The sequence below is a fragment of the Anas platyrhynchos genome, chromosome 32 (assembly GCF_047663525.1).
Source record: "Anas platyrhynchos isolate ZD024472 breed Pekin duck chromosome 32, IASCAAS_PekinDuck_T2T, whole genome shotgun sequence".
Taxonomy (NCBI): domain Eukaryota; kingdom Metazoa; phylum Chordata; class Aves; order Anseriformes; family Anatidae; genus Anas; species Anas platyrhynchos.
In genome coordinates, this window is record NC_092619.1 from 1,766,549 (window position 1) to 1,788,033 (window position 21,485).

At 50.6% G+C, this 21,485-nt stretch overlaps 1 protein-coding gene across 1 annotated transcript; it reads left to right on the forward strand.

The window, feature by feature from the left end:
* Positions 1-12,659: 12,659 nt before the first annotated feature.
* On the forward strand, positions 12,660-13,598 carry LOC140000448 (olfactory receptor 14C36-like). The gene has a single exon (XM_072030333.1). The coding sequence runs from the start codon at positions 12,660-12,662 to the stop codon at positions 13,596-13,598; it is 939 nt and encodes a 312-aa protein (XP_071886434.1).
* The last annotated feature ends 7,887 nt before the right edge of the window (positions 13,599-21,485 follow it).

The window sequence follows — 21,485 nt, forward strand, 5'->3', positions numbered from 1 at the left end:
CAGACCTGGTTGCATAAAGGCTCTGCTGTGACCCTGACACCAGCAGCATGTCAGCCCTGTGTCCCCACACACCCTCCCATCCTCTGTTCTACAGAATATCTCTTCTCATTGCCACCACCTTCCCAATCCTTTCAGATGTCCCTGTCGTGCCTGGACGTGACCCAGCAGATGGCTATGATGATGCTGGGGAGGTTTCTGACCCTGGGGAGGACCCTGTCCCTTGGCAGGGGGACTGGGAAGTGCCCAGGACACCAGAGGAAGGAGATGGGCCCAGGGATGCAGCCACAGGTGAGAGGGCAATGCAGCACTGCCACTTCCTAGGTGCCAACCCCGGGCCTAGGAGAATCCATGCCATATTGAAAGCCTGACCATCCATGGAGAACCTGTCCTGGGAGATTTTGTGGGGGCTGGGAGAATGGGCCAAATGTCTCAGGCTGGTGAGGACGAGGAAGGTGATAAACAGCTCTGAGGGGCACCCCACAAGCGCAACCACAGCAGCCTGCCTTGATGCTTACAGGGGGAAGCCTGCACTCCCGGAGAAGTCCTGGGGTCCCTGGAGCTGAGGGAGACACCTCGTCACCTTTCCTGGGGAGCACAGGCTATGACGATGTTGAAGAGGTGTCTCTGGCATGTCCCCATGAGGACACCCAGGATGTGACACCGAAGTCCAGTGCACAAGGGTCCCAGAGCCCCAGGCCAGCAGAGCCCAGCTCTGCTGAGCAGCTGGGTGCAGCCGGGAGGGAGGAGAGCTCAGTGCCACTGGGAGAGCCGTGAGTGCCAGGGAATGGTCTCCCTTTTCCAGCAGGCAGCAGACACACATGGGTATTTCCCCTCTTGATATTCCCCTGTTTTTATGCTGTGTGTTGGTATTTCCTCATATTAAAACCCTCTGGGGGCTTTGTCCCAGATCCTGTACTTCCCTGACCATGTATCCGGGTGTCTTCCTGAGGCTGATGGAGGGGAGCAGAGCTGAGAAACACAGCAGTTGGGGAGGGTCCCGTCATAGGGTCAGCAGGATCCGTGTCTGGCTGTGGGGCTGACAGAGCCCCTGGTCCCTTGACACTATTCCTACTGACAGAGACATTTCCGTCCTGCCAGCCACAGGCAGTTTCCAGGCAAAGTGGATCTCTGTGAAGCCCCGTGAGGCACTCACTGGCAGTGCCCACCCTCTGTTGCCTTGGGACCCCATCACCCTGCCCAGCACCCACAGGCAGGGATACCTCTCTTGCAGGAGTTGAATAGGTAGAAAGGTGGGACCCTTGTGCAGGGCTTGGAACCCAGACTGCCCTCCCAGCTCCTGCTGGTTTGTGCCCGCAGCCTTCCAGCTCTTTCCCAGTAGGCTTCTCTGCTGCAGGCTGGGAGGTGCTTTTGGTAGTGGGATGGTGGGCTGGAACACCTATTGGAGCATCTATTTAATCCCTTTGGGTCAGCTGTCCTGGCTGTGTGCCATGGCATTGTCCTTCATACCCCCAACCTACATGTTGTGGGGACAGTATGAGAGATGGAGAACCCATTGGTATGGTTCAGCAGTAAGTGAAACACTGGTCTGTTAACAACACTGCTTTGGTCTCAAATGGAAAACTCAGCTCCATATGAACTTCTCTAAGTAGAACCATAGAGATTGAAAGAGTTTCAAGGGGGAAATGAATCCTAGCACAGGAGCTAGCAGGACTCATTGAGAGAGCATTAATTATGACGGGGGAAGGGGATAAAACAGGGATCACCAGAGAAGTGCCTGGGGGAACAATGCTGAAGCTGAGGGGGAGGCAGATATCTCATCTGAAGTGCATCTACACCAATGAATGCAGCATGGCCAACAAACAGGAGGAGCTGGAAGCGATTGTACAACAGGCTAACTCTGACCTAGTTGCTGTAAGGAAGCATGGTGGGATCACTCCCACTACTGGAGTACTGTGATGGATGGCTACAAGCTCTTCAGAAGGGATTGACAAGGAGGGAAGGGTGGTGGTGTGGCGGCTCTTTATATTAAAGAGTGTTTTGATGTTGAAGAGCTTGGGCTTGGGAATGGTAGAGTGTCTATGGATAGGAATCAGGGGAAAGGCCTGTAGGGGTGACGTCTTGGTGGGGGTCTGTTATATGATCGTATGACCAGACTGGTAGATGAGGTTTAGGAGTTCTTTTTGCTTTCCATGTTTAGAGATAGGACAGAGTCTTAGAGGGAGGTTTTCGTGTTCTGCTTTGGGGAGCCAGTCAGAGTTTAGTGTAAGGGCTAGATTTTTGGTTAGGTTTTTGTTTGTTTATTTGTTTTTATGGTGTTTTACTGGGTGAGGGCTGGTGTTAAGGCTGGCAATCTAATGCTAATGACTAAAAGCTAGGCTTTATTGAGAGTTAAGACTAATGCTAAAAGGTAACATGTCTGGGGTTTGACTTCAAGGTAGGATTTGAGGATGGGGATTAGAGCAATGAATTCCTTCCACGGTGTGGGATTTAGAGTAGCTGTAGGTGTTAAGGTTACTGGTTAGATATATTACCAGGACATAACTTGAATATTTTTCAAGTGAGTGTTGCAGAAGCATCAGCCTTACGTGAACCCCTATCACTGCCTCCTAATCCTTCCTTTCTCTTAGCCAAACCCCTCTTCTTTCCCCTAAATCTCCCACCTTTATTCTTCCAGCTTTCCCCTGGCCTCATCAAATGTGTCACCCTGTTGGGGGCAACTTTCTGATTACCTTTATGACCTCAGAGGCTCTGCCTCTGTGCTGTTGGCCAGCCAGGTGCTGGGACAGCCGTGACCTCACAGCCAGTATCCACAGGGCTACAAAGAGCTGTTGTGCTCAGGAGGCCTCTTCTCAGCCCACCCAGGAGCACTGGTTGCAGGGAGTGCCCTGCACAATCCCTCAGATACTCTGCCTGCCAACCAGCTCATGCTTCAGAAGGCCTCCCACATGTCCAGAGTAATTTTTCCTCATGTAGCCTTTATCAATTCCAGGGCATCCTGAAGAAAATGGACGCCTCTCTGTAGAAAAGTGATCCAAGAACTGCTTTCTCACTTTCTTCTGCACAGCTAAAATGACACATGTTTACACCAGCCATCAGCCTGAAGGTGGCACATCAGGTCCTCAGGCAGAAGTGCCCCGACACCCACCTGCCCAGCCATGGGCCTCCTGCTGCCTCCTGACGTCCTGAGGCAGAGCTGACCTCAGCAGAGCATCCTCACCCATCTCTTCATTGATTCCTATGAGCTGACCAGACCTATGTCACCCCAGACCTATGTCACCTCCCCTGCCTCCTCCAAGACCAAGTGATTGCTGCAGAACCTCTCAAGCCCTGCCCAGCCTCGTGGGGCCAAATCCCTTCATTTACATCATAAGAGTGCAGGAATGAGGGATTTGAGGTTTGGTTGTTCAGTTTAGAGTTTAGGGGTTGTATTTTACCTTCCAAGTTTAGGAACTGGGCAAGGTCTTAAAGGGAGGCTTGTGAGTTCTGCTTTGGGTAGACAGTCAGTGTTTAGGGTATAAGCTAGATTTTTGGTTAGGGTTTTATTATGTACCTTGTTACGGGATGATATCTGGCAATATAATTCAAGGAATTAAGAACTAGGGATTAGCAAGAGCAATATGTTAAGACTAAAGGTAAAAAGTAATTTGTTTGGGGTTTGACTTCAAGGTAGGAAATGAGGTTGGGGTTTAGAGCAGTGGATTCCTTTCAGGGTGAGGGAGAACATTTAGTACTAGGTTAGCACTAGGTTTTCTGGTTACTGGTTAGAAATTTTGCCAAGGCCTAACACGAATGCTTTCCCAGTGAGTGTTGCAGAAGCATCAGCCTTACCTGAACCCCTATCACCTCTTTGAAATCTTTCCTTTCTCTTAGCCAAGTCCCTCTTCTCTCACCAAGGTCTTGCATCTTTACTCTCCCGGATTTCCCTTGGCCTCCCATACGTGTCACCCTCTTGGGGGCAGCTTTCTGAAGGTCTTTGTGACCTCAGAGGCTCTGCCTCCTTGTTGTTGGCCAGCCAGGTGCTGGGACACAAGTGACCTCACAGCCAGGATACACAGGGCTACAAGGAGCTGTTGTGATCAGGAGGCCTCTTTCCAGGTCCCCCAGGAGCAGTGGGTGCAGGGGATGCCCTGCACAATCCTTTGGGTACTCTGCCTGCCAACCGGTTCCTGCTTCAGAAGACCTCGCACAAATCCAGACTCACATTTCCCCATGTAGCCTTTGCAAGTCCAGAGCATCCTGAAGGAAATGGCCACCTCTCTGTAGGAAAGTGATTCAAGAACTGACTATATATTTTAGAAAAATGTTGAGAACTCTTCCGAGGAATTGGTGTGAAAGTCATGATGACTAGCATTGGTCATATCCATATGCAGTGAACAAAGGCCCAGCCCAGACTGCTCTGTGGTTCCCCCCTCTCTTCCAGGAGGCCAGCACAGCCCAGACCCTCCCCAGCTCTCCACACCTGCCTCTCCTCTCCCCAACCCAGCCCAGCAGAGCAGCCCAGGCTGGGCTGGCCCCAAAGCTGCAAATGAAGCAGGGGAGGTCACAGGCAGTGTCTCTGCTGCTGCAATCTGCAGGAAATAAACCCTACCGATCCACCTTCACAGACAGCCTGCAGCCCCCCCCCCTCCCCGGGCCAGTGCCACTCCCCAGCACAGCACAGCACCACACTGCTGGCCCTGGGGTTCCTCAGGCACCACCACTGCACACACACAGAGCCCTGCTCTTCTCCCAGGACACCCCATGTTCCACACAGAATTGCCCCAGCCCAGCACCTCTGGGCTGGCCTGAGCAACCATTCCTGCAGCCCCTGCCCATGCTGCCCACAGCCCCCCAGCTGGCAGTTCTGCTCTGCAGAGCGAGGTGGCTGTGGTGCACAGGGCCGTGGGGGCACTCTGCAGGGCCGTGCTGGTCAGGCTGGGAAGGCAGAGCCAGCTGGTGGGAGGCACTTCCACTGACTGCCTCCCACACAAGTGGTTCTTTGGCCATGGAGGGTGCACACAGATAGCTGGCCTTATTCAGAGTCAGAGATTCATTGAATAGCCTGAGCTGGAAGGAACCCACAAGCATTATCAAGTCCAACTCATTTCCAATGTCAGGAGAAGTTTTGGGGTGATTCACTCCCTCCAGACTATGAAATTTCACTGGTTGAATAATTAATAATTTTCCCAGCCCCTTTCCCATTGCCTCATGTTGCAGAGCTCTCCTTTGTCTGTGGAACACAAATAATGATCGTATTTCTCTCTGGACTACCTTATCATCAGTAAAACAAAGTAAAAGTAAAAATAAAAGGAAAACAAAATGAAAACTGTGTCTTGGTCTGTAATGAGTTGCATTATCAGTGATATGCAGAGGACAGTAACTATATTACTTCTGAAAAACACCCAGACATCACTTTCCACACAGCATCCTTCAGCATCTGATTCCTCATGCTGTAGATGAGGGGGTTCACTGCTGGAGTCAACACTGAGTACAGAACTGCCAGTAAAATATTCAGGGATGATGAGGACATGGATGGGGGTCTCAAGTAGGCAAATGTGCCAGTGCTGATGTACAGGGAGACTATGGCAAGGTGAGGAAAGCAAGTGGAAAAGGCTTTATGCCGTCCAGGCTCAGAGGATATCCTCAGCACAACCCTGAAGATCTGCATGTAGGAGTAAAGAATAAAAAGAAAACACACTAAAAGTGAACATGCAGTGAAAACAATAAGCCCAACTTCTCTGAGGTAGGCATCTGAGCAGGAGAGCTTGAGGATCTGGGGAATTTCACAGAAGAACTGGTCCACGGCATTGCCTTGGCAGAATGGTAGTGAAAATGTATTGGCTGTGTGCAGCACAGCATGGAGAAAGCCACAACCCCAGGCAGCTGCTATCATGTTGACACAAGTTTTACCACATATGATGGTTCTGTAGTGCAGGGGTTTGCAGATGGCAACATAGCGGTCATAGGCCATGATGGTGAGAAGATAAAACTCTGCTGGAATAAAAACAGCAAACATAAAGACCTGTGCAGCACATTCCGGTAAGGAGATGGTCCTGGTGTCCCAGAGGGAGTTGGCCATGGATTTGGGAACAGTGGTAGAGATGCAGCCCAGGTCAAGGAGGGCGAGGTTGAGGAGGAAGAAGTACATGGGGGTGTGGAGGTGGTGGTCGCAGGCTATGGCTGTGAGGATGAGGCCGTTGCTCAGGAGGGCAGCCAGGTAGATGCCCAGGAAGAGCCCGAAGTGAAGGAGCTGCAGCTCGCGCATGTCTGCGAAAGCCAGGAGGAGGAACTCTGTGGGGAAGCTGCTGTTGGACATTTGTTGCATCTGGGCATGGTTGCCTGTCCATGGAGGAATAGACAGTGACATGTTAGAGAGACTTTTCTGAGCAAAAACTAAACCTTATTTCATAGAAATCCTCCTCACCAAGACTGCATTCTCACTGCATCTTCATCTGAAGAAGACTTGCTCCTGCCTAGAGCTCTACATCTCTCGACCTAAGGGTGCCGCAGAGACCATGCAGATCCTCTTTAGACTCAGCAAGGGTTAGTACTGCCAAACAGTATATGGTAAAGAGCACCAGGAATGGATCTCAGGCATCCGCTGGCCAGAGGCATCTCCCTCTTTACAAGTGCTGAGAAGGAGTTCCAACAATCCCACAAGAGACAATGAAGGTTGTGTTGGTGCTGTCTGTAGGCTAAAGAGTGTGGAGGGAAATTGTGAGGTTCCTCAAAGACCTAGAGGTTCCTTTCATTGCAATGCTCTATGAGTTTCAGTCCTTTCTAGAAACCTGACAACACCATTAACATCCCGACTTCCCTCCAAATGCAGGAAGAGTAAAGCAGAGATGTCAGATAGTGCCTTTCCTTCTGGTACAGGAGGTGTTGTTCTTCCCTTTCAAGAATCTCCCCTGAAGATGTCCTGTGGGTGCTGTGGATCTCTGAGCAGCCTGCTCCAGACAGCAGCCTCTGGGCACCAGCAGGACCCTGACCTGTTCTGCCCGGCTTTGGGGGTTCCTTCCATCCACAGCTTCTCCGCACAGCACCCTGGGCAGTTCCGCAGGCAGGCTGAGTGCTGAGCCTGGCAGGTGGCAGAGACCCTTCCCCAGCACACAGCCCCTGGGGCACAGCAGGGACCCTGCTCTGCACCACAGCCCTGGCCACCCCTGCCTGCACCCTGGCTGCACAGCCTGCAGCCAGCCCTGTGAGAAGGAACCCTCATATCCTGTCCCTCTGACAGTTTAGGGAGGTAATCCCTGCTCTGAAAGTTTTCACTCCCCTCTTACACAAAGAAATTCTGAGAGTCCTTCTTAAAGATCCCATAGGCTGTGGGATTTGACAGAAAATCTGGAGATGGCACCAGGAACAACAGCTGTGCTGCCTTGCAGCCAGAGACTTACCCTGTTCAGGGCTGTGAAGATTTCTCTCACAGTGAGCTCTCAGCATAGCCCCTTCACACTGCCTTTAACATCTCCCTCCGTTCTCTCAGCCGCCCTTGTCCCCTGAAGACAGTACCCCCAGCCTTGCTGCACTGTGCAGAGGAGCTGCTCCTGGGCAGAGCTGTCTCTCTGCAGCACAGGGAGCTCTTGACAAGTCCCTGGGCCTCCGGGGGAATCAACTTGGAAACACACTGAAGTAAACATTTATGTTGCTTCCCTCCAGTGGAGAGGGACCACTGTCCTTCTTCATTTCAGAAGAGTTATGATATTCAAGAATCACTTTTCCATATCCTGGTTTTAGGCAGAACACCCAGGCAAGGACAGGGAGTTATCTGCCTTCCCCCTGTTGAGGAAAGTGTTTCAGCTGAGTCAAACCAAGCAACTCATATCTTGTTTGCAGTTCAGAGGCTAGAAGGGGGCTTAGCTGACTCTCCCATGCCTTACAGAAGACCACAGGAGTTGGGATTCCTCTTGCCTAGGTTCAGGTGGGCACAAACCAGGCAGCTCTATGTAAGCTGCTTGTCTCAGCTCCCAGCATATTGAATGGAGACAGAGGCCAGGAGGGAGCTGTTCAGATGCAGACACCGGGTGACACTGGAGGTGCCATGGTGACATTTGAGTGATGTTTCAAGTGCCAAATTCCTCCGGGCCATAAACAAAGATTTTATTGATGCATGTCCAACATAATATAGCTCTAGCCATTGCTCAACAGCAAAGAAATAAAAGGCAAGCTATGACTTGGCTGCCATCACTGAAAGGTGCTGGGACCACTCCCATGACTAGTGTGCTGCAATGACTGGCTTCAGGCTCTTCAGAAGGGACAGGCAGCACAGAACGAGTGGTGGCATGGCTCTCTATATTAGAAAGGGTTTTGGTGTTGTAGAACTCAAGACTAAGAATGATAACGTTGAGTCCCAGTGGGATGGGGTCATTGGGAAGGCCATCCTGCTGGGGGTCTCTTATAGATCGCCAAACCAGGATGAGGAGATGGATGGGGCATTCTACAAGCAGCTGGCAAAAGTTGCACAATCACCAGCACTTGTTCTTGTGGGGGACTTCAACTTCACAGACATATCCTGGAAATACAATACAAAATACAAATACAAATACAAATACAAATACTAATACAAAAAGAGTAAGCAGTCTAGGAGGTTCCTGGAGAGCATGGAAGATAGCTTCCTGACTCATTTGGTTAGTGAGCCTACCAGGGGAGGTGCCCTGCTAGACCTTCTGTTCACAAACAAGAGAAGGACTGGTGGGAGATGTGTGGTCAGGAGCTGTCTTGGGCAGGGTGACCATGAAATGGTAGAGTTCTCTATTCTTGGCAAAGTCAGGAGGGGGATCAGTAAAACTGTTTTCTTGGACTTCCGGACGGCAGACTCTGAGCTGTTCAGGACACTGGTTGGCAGAGTCTGTTGGAAGGCTGTTCTGAAGGGCAGAGGAGTACAGGAAGACTGGGCACTCTTCAAGAAGGAAATCTTAACAGCTCATGAGCAGTCTGTCAGCACGTGTCCAAAGACAAGCCGGTGTGGAAGAAGACTGGCTTGGCTGAACAGAGAGTTGTGGCTAGAGCTCAGGGAGAAGAAGAGGGTTTATGACATTTGGAAAAGAGGACAGGCCACTCAGGAGGAAGCTCAGCATTAGGGCCAGTTCTCTTTAATATCTTTACCGATGCAGTCTGTATCAGTCCATGGCAAATGGCAGGACTGTGTTTCCACCCCTTGGGCAGTTGATTCCAGGTGTATAGGACACCCCTGAAGTGAAAGCGAACTGTGGCCTTCACAGTGCTCTCAAAGGGATGGATAAAATGCATTAGTGATATCCATTGTGGCATACTACAAGGGAAAGGAGATATGTTCTCTTTATGATGTAGGACCTCTTGGAAAAGTTTCTCCCTTGCCTTCTCTTGGAGTTGGTGAGCCCCTTGAGAAAGTTTCTCCACAGACAATACAGAAGCCCATTGGAGAGAAGAGAGACTTTCTTCATACTGCTGGAGTTGACTAGCCAATTCATCCCCTGTAGGTTTCACCTGACTTTCAGCATTGTTTTCTCTTGTTTAGAGGAGCAACTGATACTGGCATAGGCTGGTTCTCTGGCTCAGACATGGGGCCATCACATTGGTTGGATTAGCTGCAGGGCCTGTCACAGATGGAGTGTCACTGGAGCCGGAGTGGCTGCGGGGCTTGTTACAGGGTTGGAGTTGCTAATGGGCCTGTCACAAGAGTTGTGGCTACAGGGCCTGTTGCAGGTGTTGCAGTGCCTGCAGAACCCATCGCAGGAGTTGCTGTGGCTGAAGTGCCTTTCAGAGGAGTTGTAGTGGCTGCTGGGTCTGTCACAATAGTTGGAGTGGCTGCAGGACATTTGGAATGTGTTGGAGTGGTTGCAGGGCATAGCACAGGGGTTGACGTGACATTAATTGAGGCTCAGTAAGCAGAGGTCAACTCCCAGCATGTTGATTTGTGTCTCTTGGGAATGGCTGTGGTGATCACACTACTTTTTCAAGGGTTTCTCTAGATTGTTTGGATTCTGCTCTTGTTCAGGGGTGAATTTCCAAAGCATTGGAGGTGTTCACTGCTATAGGTACCTGCCCATATCCTCCCTCAATCCCTGCCACTCCTAACTCTCCTGCCTATGGACAGATCTCTGGATGGCATTCTTAAATAATTGTCTGACATTAAACAAAAGCTGAAACACATTAATGAGACCTAACAATAGGAACATGCTGGTTTGACCGTCCCAAGGATACTCAAAGCTTTTTTTGTTGGGAGTATCCTGGAGGAGAAGGGAGAGATGAAGGAGACAGGGAGAGTTAACAAGTGGGAAAAAGCGTCCCCCTCTTGTCCTCTCCATGTCCCTGTCTACCAGTTCTGGGGGCTGAGTATCAGGAGAACTGGTGCTGCTGCTAAAGACTAAGGGAAAGAAGGCATTAAGTACCTCAGCCTTTACCTCATCTCTTGTCACTATGTTTACCCCACCTACAATAAAGGATGAAGATTTTCCTTAATCCTCCTTTAAAGTATTTCTATAAAGAGTTTTGATTGTCTTTGACAGTAATAGATGGATTGAGCTCCAGCTGGCCATTGACATTTCTAATTTTGCCCTGCACAGCATCATAACATTTTGGACACGGCTCTGGACAAAATGACAGCATGCATGACAAGAAAGCACAGAAAAGGTGGAACCTGGCAGCCTGCAATCCCTTACCCTTCTGAGACTGTGTTGCAATTCCATTCAGCTGGTTACTCCTGTATTATCCAAACTTGCCTGCAACTCCTGATGCTGCTCTCTTGTCAGAGATAGCACAATCATGCGAAGATTGAACCGTCTGCCTGCAGACATTAACAGCTGACAGAATGGAGCGTCAGTGTGGGGGAGCCTTGAGAAACTACATGAATATGCCTACAGAAATCTCCTGACATTTACAAGGAGAAGAGTCTAGTCCTGCACCAGAGGAAGAGGAGCTCCACACATCAGGGCAGATTGGGACCCTGCTGAGTGAGCAGTGCCCAGGAGGAAGAGGAGGGCCTGGGCACCACCATGGATGCCATACGACCAGTGGTGCCTGCTCACCAGGAACCAGGCCAGATTCCTACAGAGCTGCCTTACGAGGAGCAAGGCCACCAAGAAAATCTCAATTACCAGACTCATCTCAGATCTGGTGAGACACCACATGGAAGAGGGTCTACAGCCAGCAGGGAAAGAGGTGCAGGTGTAAGAGTCCTAAGGACTGCATGGGGTGGAGAGGAACAAGGGCTGTAGCAAAGCTGAAAGTCCAAAGAGGACCAAGTTCTTTGTGTCCATGGCTATGGCTGTTGTCAGTGTCACTGAGGCCTATGAGGAGACAGCTTATCGGTAAAGTGTCAGGGCCTCATTGCCTCCTCACACCCAGCCATGAACCAGGCAGAGGTCGTACCACTGTCCTGCACTTGGCAATGCACATCCCCACATCCTACTGTCCCAGAAAGAGCTCTGAGCAATGTGTAAAGAGAAAGGATCTCCCTTCCCAGAGGCCAGGGATCAAGGCTCAGCCTTTGTGCTTGGTGAAACATATCCTGTTTTTCCAAAGATCAGTGTCAAATTCACATTGCCTTTGTCTCCTTGGCCTCGTCGCCTCCAATGTTTGGCTCTAACGAGCTCCAAGGGAGGCTATGTCAGTGTTGGCCCCTGGGGAGAAACTCCAGAAAACTTGCATCTGACTTGGACTTCTTGAGAGTGTTCTTCACTTTCCACTCAGTGTCTGAGGTTCATGAGCTCATCACCAAAGCCATTGGAGAGGTGATTCCAATGCCTTGGGCTGGGGCCCCGTTGCTGAGCTGGGCCAGGCTCCTGGGACAGAGAGAGCTCCTGGAAAGAGGGCCCTGGTGCAGAGAGATAGCTCTGCCCAGGAGCAGCTCCTCTGCACAGAGCAGCAGGGCTGGGGCTTTCACCACAGGTGGCACGGGGAGAGGACAGAAAGAGAGAGGGGCTGAAGGCAGTTGGGAGTGGGAGAATGCTGAGAGCTGACTGCAGGAGAAATCTCAGCAAGGTAAGTCTCTGGCTGCAGGGCCATGAGGCTGCAGGTCCTGGAAGGGTCTCCTGCTGGGTCTTGTTTCTAGGAGGGCAGTGGGCAATGCAGTAGGCTTTGAGAGTCCTGCTGGGTTTTACTGCAAGGGGAGGAAGTCTGACAGAAGACCCTCAGAGTGCCCTAAGCCAGGTGCCCCCAGTCAGCCCAGAACACCCTGCCCTGGCTGGCCATGCAGAGCTCAGATGAGGAGAAGCCCCCAGGCTCCTTCTGGCTGAGAGCTTCTCCTGGAGACAAGGTGAGGATTTGGTCCAGCTGCACTCGGACTGGGGCTTCTGTGCTCTAAGCTGTCTCCAGTTTCTTCTCAGGAAAACACCCGAGTGGGATTGTGCTGCAGCTCGCAGAGGGGTAATACAGGGCAGCTGAGAGCAGGAATGGTTGGCACATCTGCTCTGCTCAGTCTTCACCAGGGCACAGTCCTGGCACACACAGGGTTTCACTAAGAGTGTACATGACCTGTCAGGGCATTCAACTTTCTCATACATCTCCTAAGCATTATAAGGGCAACTGAAACCAATAAAATATCATGCTGCTCCGCTCATCATTCAGATGAGGTGTTTGCAACAGCACTGCAAAGCTCATGTCTTATTTGTGGACTGAACATGAGTTTCCCTTACTCTCCTCTTTCATTCCAGTTTTTCTCATTTAATTCTGCTTTCTTTCTCTTTTTTTTTTTTTTCTTTTTTTTTTTCCTTCTCTTCAACAGACAACTGGGTCAGCAAATGCCCAACATCAGCTCTTTGAGCGAGTTCCTCCTGCTGGCATTTGCAGACACACACGAGCTGCAGCTCCTGCACTTTGGGCTCTTCCTGGGCATCTACCTGGCTGCCCTCCTGGGCAATGGCCTCATCCTCACAGCCGTAGCCTGCGACCATCACCTCCACACCCCCATGTACTTCTTCCTCCTCAACCTCGCCCTCCTTGACCTGAGCTGCATCTCCACCACTCTGCCCAAAGCCATGGCCAATTCTCTCTGGGACACCAGGGCCATCTCCTATGAAGGATGTGCTGCACAGGTCTTGCTTTTTCCTTTCTTTCTCACAGCAGAGTATTCCATGCTTACTGTCATGGCCTACGACCGCTACATTGCCATCTGCAAACCCCTGCACTACGGGAGCTTCCTGGGCAGCAGAGCTTGTGCCCAGATGGCAGCAGCTGCCTGGGGCAGTGGCTTTCTCAATGCTGTCCTGCACACGGTCAATACCTTTTCCCTGCCCCTCTGCCAAGGCAATGTTGTGGACCAGTTCTTCTGTGAAGTCCCCCAGATCCTCAAGCTCTCCTGCACAGATGCCTACCTCAGAGAAGTTGGGGCTCTTGCGTTTAGTTTTTCTTTAGCATTTGGGTGTTTTGTTTTCATTGTGGTGTCCTATGTGCAGATCTTCAGGGCTGTGCTTAGGATGCCCTCTGAGCAAGGCCGACACAAAGCCTTTTCCATGTGCCTCCCTCACCTGGCCGTGGTCTCCCTCTTTGTCAGCACAGCCTTTTTTGCCTACCTAAAGCCACCCTCCATCTCTTCCCCATCCCTGGACCTTGTGGTGTCACTTCTATACTCGCAGGTACCTCCAGCAGTGAACCCCCTCATCTACAGCATGAGGAACCAGGAGCTCAAGGATGCAGTGAGAAAACTGTTTCTATATGTGCTTCTCAAGCATAAGTACTGATACCATAATTGTGATTCATATCATAACATTTTTCTCATTAGCAACATTACCATAATATAACCATTAATAATAACCCTGTCAACATGTTTGAGAAACTGAGGTGCCAATTTTCATATCATTTTGTGCATTATTATTTTCATAAATGTTGATATTGTTTTAAATGGTCTTATTATTTATATGTATACTTCCTCAGAATTAATTTGACTAAATCTTCTAATTTACCTGTAAAACTAGGTTTCCAGTGTACATAAAGACAATAAAGAATCCATCAGAAATTCATCGATCTCATCTGCCGTCTCTTGCCATCAGCTCTGGAGCTGGTGGAGCAGCCCCAGCACACAGGAAGGGCTCACGGCCAAGAGCCCAGCTGCCACACGGAGGAGCAGCCGCTCACTGCCCACTGGGCTCTGCCTTCCTGGCTAGGGGCTGCTGCTTCTCTGGAGCCATGGCCATGGCCAGCAGCAGGACATGGCCTTTTCACTGCTGCTCTCTTTTGGCTTCCACATTGTTCCTCTGTGCTCTTGCATTTCTCTTAGCCCTCAGATCTCATGTATCTTGGTGACAGTCCTGTTGTCTCTGCAGTGGCATCCCTGTGGCTGCAGGCAGCAGCAGGCAACGTGCAGCCCTGGGTCACAGCTAGCCTCCCTGCTAGCACCACAGTAACAAAAGGGGCTGCTCAGGGCAAACCCAGAAGCCTGGACACCTCTTCCAAAGCTGCTGTAAGTCATCCAGCCATGGAGTTACTCCCTGATTTTCTGTTTTCTGGGATTTTTCCCGGAGTGAAGGACACAGGCTGAAAGTCCCAGTGTGGTCTGTGAGGAACCAAGGGCTGGACCAAGAGCTCCCTTTGTGGTGGCACATGCCCAAGCAGACAACAACTGGTCTTGGACTCATCTACATTGGAATGGGTCCCTGCAGTGGGGCAGATAGCCAGTGCCTACCCGGAGAGGAATCTGGAGCTGCCAGATGGGGCAACCCAGGGAAAATGTGCTTATTGGATAGTGATTAGAACCTCATAAAAGGAGTGACCAAGAAGAGTCTGGGAAAGGAAAAGGAAAATGTGAGGTGTCCAGGGGCTAAGGAAGACTCTGCAATTCCTGCTGAGGTGGTGAAGAGCCAGCAGGTGAAGGCCCATAAGAGTAATTGAGGACACCCTCCTTGAAGCCTCGTGGGCCAGGTCTGGTACAGCACTCACCTGCCCTTTCTGCCCTTAGAGACATCCCATGGCCCTACCAAGCATGGCCCTATAATTCTGAGCCATCAGGGCAGGTGGAAAGGGGCTCAGCAGCAGAGATCCCCATGGAGTTGGGTCTGATGACCACCTGGAGCAGAATGGGTGTGGTGGAGTCCTCCAGGGGACCCTGGGCACTACAGCCCCCTGGATCTGCAGAGCAGAATCGCCAGCTCAGGACCTTCCATTTCCTGAGCCATGGCTGGTCCCAGCCTGAGGGCTGCTGGGGAGGCCCAGAGCCACCTTTGTCCCAGCAGCTGTGGTGGCCATGCCCTACAGCACGCTGCAGTGGGAACTGCCCTGGGGCTATCCCATACTGGGCTGATGGGCTGAGCTACTGGGGTGGGCTGGGAAGAGGGCAGGGTGGTGGGGGGAGGTGGGCAGAGGCTAGGCTGCGATAGGCAGTGCCCGGCAGAGGGCAACAGCAGCATCAGGGAGGGTGGGAGCATGCAGGGGAGGGCTCCCAGCAGGGCTTGGTGCTGCAGAGCCAGGGATGTGTGAAGGGAGCCCAGAGCTGCAGGGGAGAGGAGGCCGCTCTGGGCCTTTGCTGGCCTGGGCAGAGCAGGAAGGGGGCCCAGGGCATTCATCCCCTCACCATGGCCTGCCAGAACCTGCACGGTGGTCATGGAGCGTCCAGGGCCAGGCTCTGCACTGTGGCAGTGAGCCCTGCCTGTCCTCCTCCTGACACACTCCGTGCGGTGGCTGTAGCAGAGGAGACCCCTAGCCAGTCCCTGCATGAGCCTCTGCCCCCCGCTTTGCCCCAGCTCTCTCCAGCAGCATCCTTGCTGCTCTCTGATGCACACCAGGACCTCCCAGTGCATGCCAGCCAGCACATCTGCTGAGGGCCAGTGCGGCTGCTGCAGGGCAGGAAGCTCAGCATGGCACATGCAGCCACCTGGGCCTGGGCCTGCCTCTCCCCTTAGCCTCAGCCCCGGCCTTGTCTCTGCTGGCAGGAGCTCTCTTGGCATGCACTTCCTGGCCTCCCCTCACTTGCGCACAGCTGCTGCCCACTCAGGCTGCTGGCACAAACGTGTCCTCACAAGCAGCAGCACCCCTTGGGCTGCTTCTCCTGGCCTCCCCCATCCCACTGCCTGGACTCCTTGTCTCTGCTGGGCCCCCTCATTGACACGCAAATGTGTCCCTTGGTTGTTGGCTCCATTTGTCCTGCCCCACAGGATGGTATATATGGGGTGGGACATATTACTGTTACATGTGGAAGTGTTTTTGTAATCCTAATTCGTGATGGCACAAAACCACAGTTCTTTCACCAGTGATCTACATCCTTCTTCAGGTGAATTTTCTGGATCTATATTCATCACAGGAGGAGAAATACTGATGGTCATGAGCACTTGCATTTCATTGCTTTCTCCATCATGGTGTACTCCCTCATCTTCCAGGCATTTCCATCCATCTTGAATAAACAATCCCTGTTGAATGTCCCCTTTCCAGATGCCTGTCTGGACCTATGAACTTCCCATGGTTCTACTGCTTCTTCCTCCCCTTACTCTTTGATCATTCAGACCACTCTGACTGACCCAGTTTCTGCTTTGAGCTTCATTGCGTTCAAGCTTGCCGATTGATTAGCAGTCATCCTAATTGTTTCTGTAGCAAGCTCCTCATCATTTATCATTGAATTAAGATCATATGGAATAATACTAATCTTAATACCTATAATTTCTTATCAATCAGTATAAAATACTTAATCTACAGTCATCCTTTTGTGAGGATAAGCCAGTGAGGTAAACCTGACTGGAGACATACAAGATGAGGAGCTTGCTTTGCTGTTTGGAAAATTGCTGCATGTTTTCTTGTTGTTTGTTTTAAAATAAGGAAAAACCCTTCTGTGCCTGTGTGCAGCCAGGTCTCTAAGGAAAGCAGGTGGGAGCTGGTGCAAGGGGGCTGTAACATCCAGCTGCAGACTTCAGCACAGAAGTGTGGTGCAAGGAAAAGTGATGCAAGCGCCAGGTGGCCAATGAGAGAAATGTCAGGGTTGAGGTGGTGAGGAGCAAGGTTGTCAGACCTCAAAAGGCTGCTTTCCCTCCCTATGGATGTCTCCATAGATTAAGCGCTGGATTAATATCAATTGAAGAAAGATGCTCAAAAGTGAAATGCAATAAAATTCAGCCTTTAAAATGAGAGGAGACATTTATTAAGTGCTTTTTGAAATCTTCTTCCTTAACTACAGCATGAAAGCTCTCCAATTAGTTCTCCAAGTCTTGAAGACTTGAATAACACTATGGAAGACATATGTTTGCTTAGGAGTTTCTGCATTTTAATGAGTTCCATGGTGGATTTTGGTGCTCTGTCTGTGAATGTCAGGTACTGAGAGGAGAATGATGCAATTGCTTGAGAAAGTAAAGTCAGAAGGAAAAATTGAAGTGACTTGGAGTGTTAATGGGCCCCACTGAGGGCCGTTACCAAGAGATTCTCCTCAGGGACTTGTTAGGGCAGATAATTGGAGGCCATGATTACAGATAGGCAAAGCACTGTGCTGAGAAAAGTCTGGGTTTGCTGTGCTGAAGTAAAAGGGCCAGGTCCTGACTCCAGCCACTAGAAGGGAATGTCCTGCACCCCCATGTCTGTCTCTGTGCTCTTGCTGGGGTCTGTGGGCTATGGTGGGCAGTGTGATGCCTCAAGAAGAACAATGGTATGAAGAACAATGACACCTCCCTGCCTCTGCACAGGGTCTCAAGAAAGCAATAAACCCTCTTCCAATGACTATCATCTCCTCAGAAGCTCTATCCAAGGGGACAAAAATGTCAGGGCTGCTGGGGCCTTCTCTTCTTGAGAGCACCCACCTCTTTGTCATCTCTAGACTTTCCTATGCTGCCCCACACTTTGCCCTTTTTTCATGGAAGGCTGCAGACACCCATCTATGTTCACCACCTTGCTTTCATCCTGGCATTTCCGTGGTTTCACTGATGTCTCGTCAACCCTCACCAGCTGTTCCTTCAAACACAAAGCCATGGTCTGATCAAAGACACTCTTTGGGTGACCTCTAGCACCACAGCACAGCTCTTAGAGGGACATTTCTGCGGGTGTGGGACCCTCCGATTTCGGCACAGGGAAGCAAGTGATCAACTCAATATGAGTGGTAATACAAGCTTCAACTTTATTGCACAGATGTCCATATATTTCTACACACAGCAATAATTATGCCTACTGGTCAATATCCTATTGGCTAAGCCTAGAAGTGTTGCAAAAAACACTGTTCCTCCTACTTGCAGTTACAACGCATAAACTACTTCCTTATCTTCCCGGGACTCAGATCCACCTGTTTATCTCTCTCTCAAGGACTGACTGCTTCTTGCATATTTCACAAGAATGTTTCTCATCTGGCCTCCTCCATGGCTATAAACTCTGTATTTTCATTGCCTTGCTTGTACAATTGCTCTAGGGACCCGTACCCTTGCTCTTTGAGCCATTCTTCAACACATTTCTTCCTCTTCATGGCCAGTGCCAACCTTCCAAGGTGCATTTTCTGGCAAGTTTTTCTCTCCTGTTCTTTCCTACTACCAAAGAAAGTTCCATCTAGGTGGAAAACCCTCCTAAAGTAGGCATCGCAACCCATTGGCCTTCTTGCAGCTTGTCAGCCAACCAGACAGAAGTCGTCTCACCAGCATTTTCCAAACCATGGTCCTGCTGCTGGCCTTGCAGCTTCTTGTGTAGACACACCCAAGCCTTGTGCCTCCTGCTATGTTTGAGTCATGGACTCAAGCAGAAGGGACAGGACAACCCATATGTGGGCCTTCTTTCTGTCTGGGTCCTCCTGGGTATGTAGGCAGGGGGGATCCCACAGTCAGCATGCCAGCCAGGTTCCTTCTGCTGGCCTACCAGTACCACTGGCAGATGTCAGCTGAAAAGTACTGATCCAGGGTGTAAGTGTGACCTGTCAGCTATTTCAGACAGAAGTGACCTCACGGTCCCTTTCTGTGACACGTTCCTGCTGCTGCCCTATCAACTGCAGAGACAGAAGTGACTCACAGTCCCTTTCACAGGCCAATTCCTCCTGCTGGTTTGGGAGATCCTGAGGTAGAGCTGAGCTCATCAGAGCATTCCCACCCATCTCCTCCTTCTGGCCTACAAGCTGATCAAATCCATGGCCCCTCACATTCATTTTGAATGCCATGTGACTGCACAGCAATCTCACAGTTCCTGCCCTGCCCCAAGAGAACAGGAACCTAAAGTTAAAGGTTAGGAAAAGGGTTAAAGGTGAGAAGGTTAATGCACAGGAAGACAGGCTTTGGATGATAGTTGTTCATGTATGGCATTAGGGACTGTGTTAAACCTTTCTGGGTGAGAGATTAAGCAGATGTTTAGTGGGAGGGTTTGGTGTTCTGCTTGTGGTGTCAGGTCTGTGGGTAAGGTATGGGCAAGCTCTTTGCTTGAGGGTTTTGTTTAGGTCTGCAAGAACGCTAGCGATAAATAGTGCATTTCAATGCTATTGTTAAGTGCAGGGATCAGTGTGAGCAAGAGTGGAAAGCTAATGGAAAGGGGTTATGGACTAATTTCGGCTAATTTTGGAAAAATTAGAGTAGTGAATTCCTGTAAGGGTGTAGAGTGGCACTGAGATTTGGATATTAATATAACAGATTAAAAAAGGGTAATGGCCTCACATGACTGCTTTAAGTCAGCTTTATGGTGGGATCAGCATTACCTGAATATTCTTACGTCTCCAAAATCATTACCTTCTGCTATCCAAGCTCCTCTTTCTTCCCCCAAATCTCACATCTCTACTGCTCATGTTCCCCCTGCCTTCCCCATATCAGTCATTTTCTTAGTGGCAGCTTTCTGATGTCTTTCATGAACTCAGAGTATCTGTCTCACCTCCGTTGGCCACACTTTTCCTGAGAAAGAAGCAGTACCTAAGGCAGCATGGAGAAGGACACAAAGGCTGTCGGAGCACCCTGCACAATGTGCCCAACAGCTCTGCAATACCACAAAAGTGCACTTCCTGCCTACATGTTTTGGTTCCAGAATGGTTCCTATGGACCCAGGATAACTTTTTCTCTTCACTCATGAAAGCTTTGTGATCCCCCAGATATCTCGGAGGCAGTGGCCCCCTCTGTGTCAAAAACTGAAAGCAGCCCTGAAGGATGAATGAGTCAAAAGCTGAAACCTCTGACACGAAAACACCTCTTCAAGACCTCTTCCTCGATGGGGCCTATCAGGTACTTAGGAAGAGAGGATCTCACAGACTATTTGTAAAGCAGGTGCATCTGCTGGCCTATCATGGAGACCAGCAGATGTGAGCCTAAAGGCACAGATCCCAGCCAGAAGTCAAGGGATGACCTGTCAGCTGCTTCAGAAAGAAGTCAACTCTGAGGCTGTTTAACAGCCATTCACTTCCTACTGAACTTAGAGCTTCTGAGGTACCACTGCCCTCGTAATGCCACATGTACAAAACAGCCTGTTCCTGGACGAGAATCTGCCCAAGCTGAAGTGAGCTGGTTGTGATCCTTCAAGCCCATGGCATTGCTGCTGGACTCCCAGCCTCTCTGACGCACAGGATCCAGTTCCATGCCAATCCTATGTGGTTCTAGGGCAGGAGGGACCTTGCAGGCAATGTTCCAGCCCCCTGTCTGTTGGTGCTCTCTCAGCTCCTTGTGCAGAATGAAGATCACATTATTATTCAGAAGCCATGTGCCTGAAGCTGGCCTAGAAGACACTCAGGGGAAGTGCCCTCCCAGCTCCAGCCCCAGCTCCAGCCACAGCTGGGGGTGCTGCTCTGCAGAGCAAGGGGCCTGTAGTGCCCAGAGTATGGGGGCATTATGCAAGGTCATGCTGGGCAGTCTGGGAGGCAGACCCAGCTCAGGGGGTCACTGCCATTGCCCCAGGGCTGCAACAAATCACTTGCCAGACTCCTTTGGTGGGGCTGCTGTATGTCCTGGGGCTGCAGAGCTCTCCTCTGCCTGCTCACACCAGATTGAACACTTGAGCCCTAGTCAGTCCACCTTGGACAGGCTCATGCTCTGCAGTTGTCTCCCAGGCTCATATTGTCCGTGCAGATCACCTGGGCTCTCCTGGAAGCTCCTGGCTCCCTCCAGGAAAAAAATAAATAAATAAATAAATAAACATTAAAAAAAAATGAAAAAAAAAACTCATGTACCATCAGCACCATCATGTTCTGTGGAGCCTGAGTGTCTAGGAAATAGAAATATTCATCAGGTGCATGGCCACAAGCAACTAACAGGGAACATGTGAGCCAGCCCCAGATCCCTAAAAGTCCATGCTGGGACTCTGCTCTCACCACACCAAGCTCTTGTGGAAAGCAACAAAGCATGGAGCTTCTTTGGAGTCTCTTTCTTGGGCTTGTTCTTGACAGCAACTGTGCAGGAAGGCCTCAGCCTTCAGGCAGTGCCCGGAGGATATCCCTTCTTAGGAGGGAAGTGCTGCAGTGGAGGCCATCTGTGCCACTGCCGTGCCCACTGCCTGTCCATGCCTGCAGTCTCAGCACAGCCCCCAGCAACACTGGCACCAAGCCACAGGAGCAGCTGGGCCTGACCGCACCAGCAGATTCTGTCGGAATCATTCTGTTACATTGGTTGATGATTAAATGTTGATTCAGTGCACTTAAAAACCTTACTATCTAACCTTGCTGTTTACCCCCAAAATATAAAATAAATCATAATTTTCCACTGCATTCAAGTTGTGTA

Excerpts from the sequence above, each read along its gene's own strand:
- LOC140000448 (XM_072030333.1), top strand. The coding sequence starts at position 12,660 with ATGCCCAACATCAGCTCTTTGAGCGAGTTCCTCCTGCTGGCATTTGCA.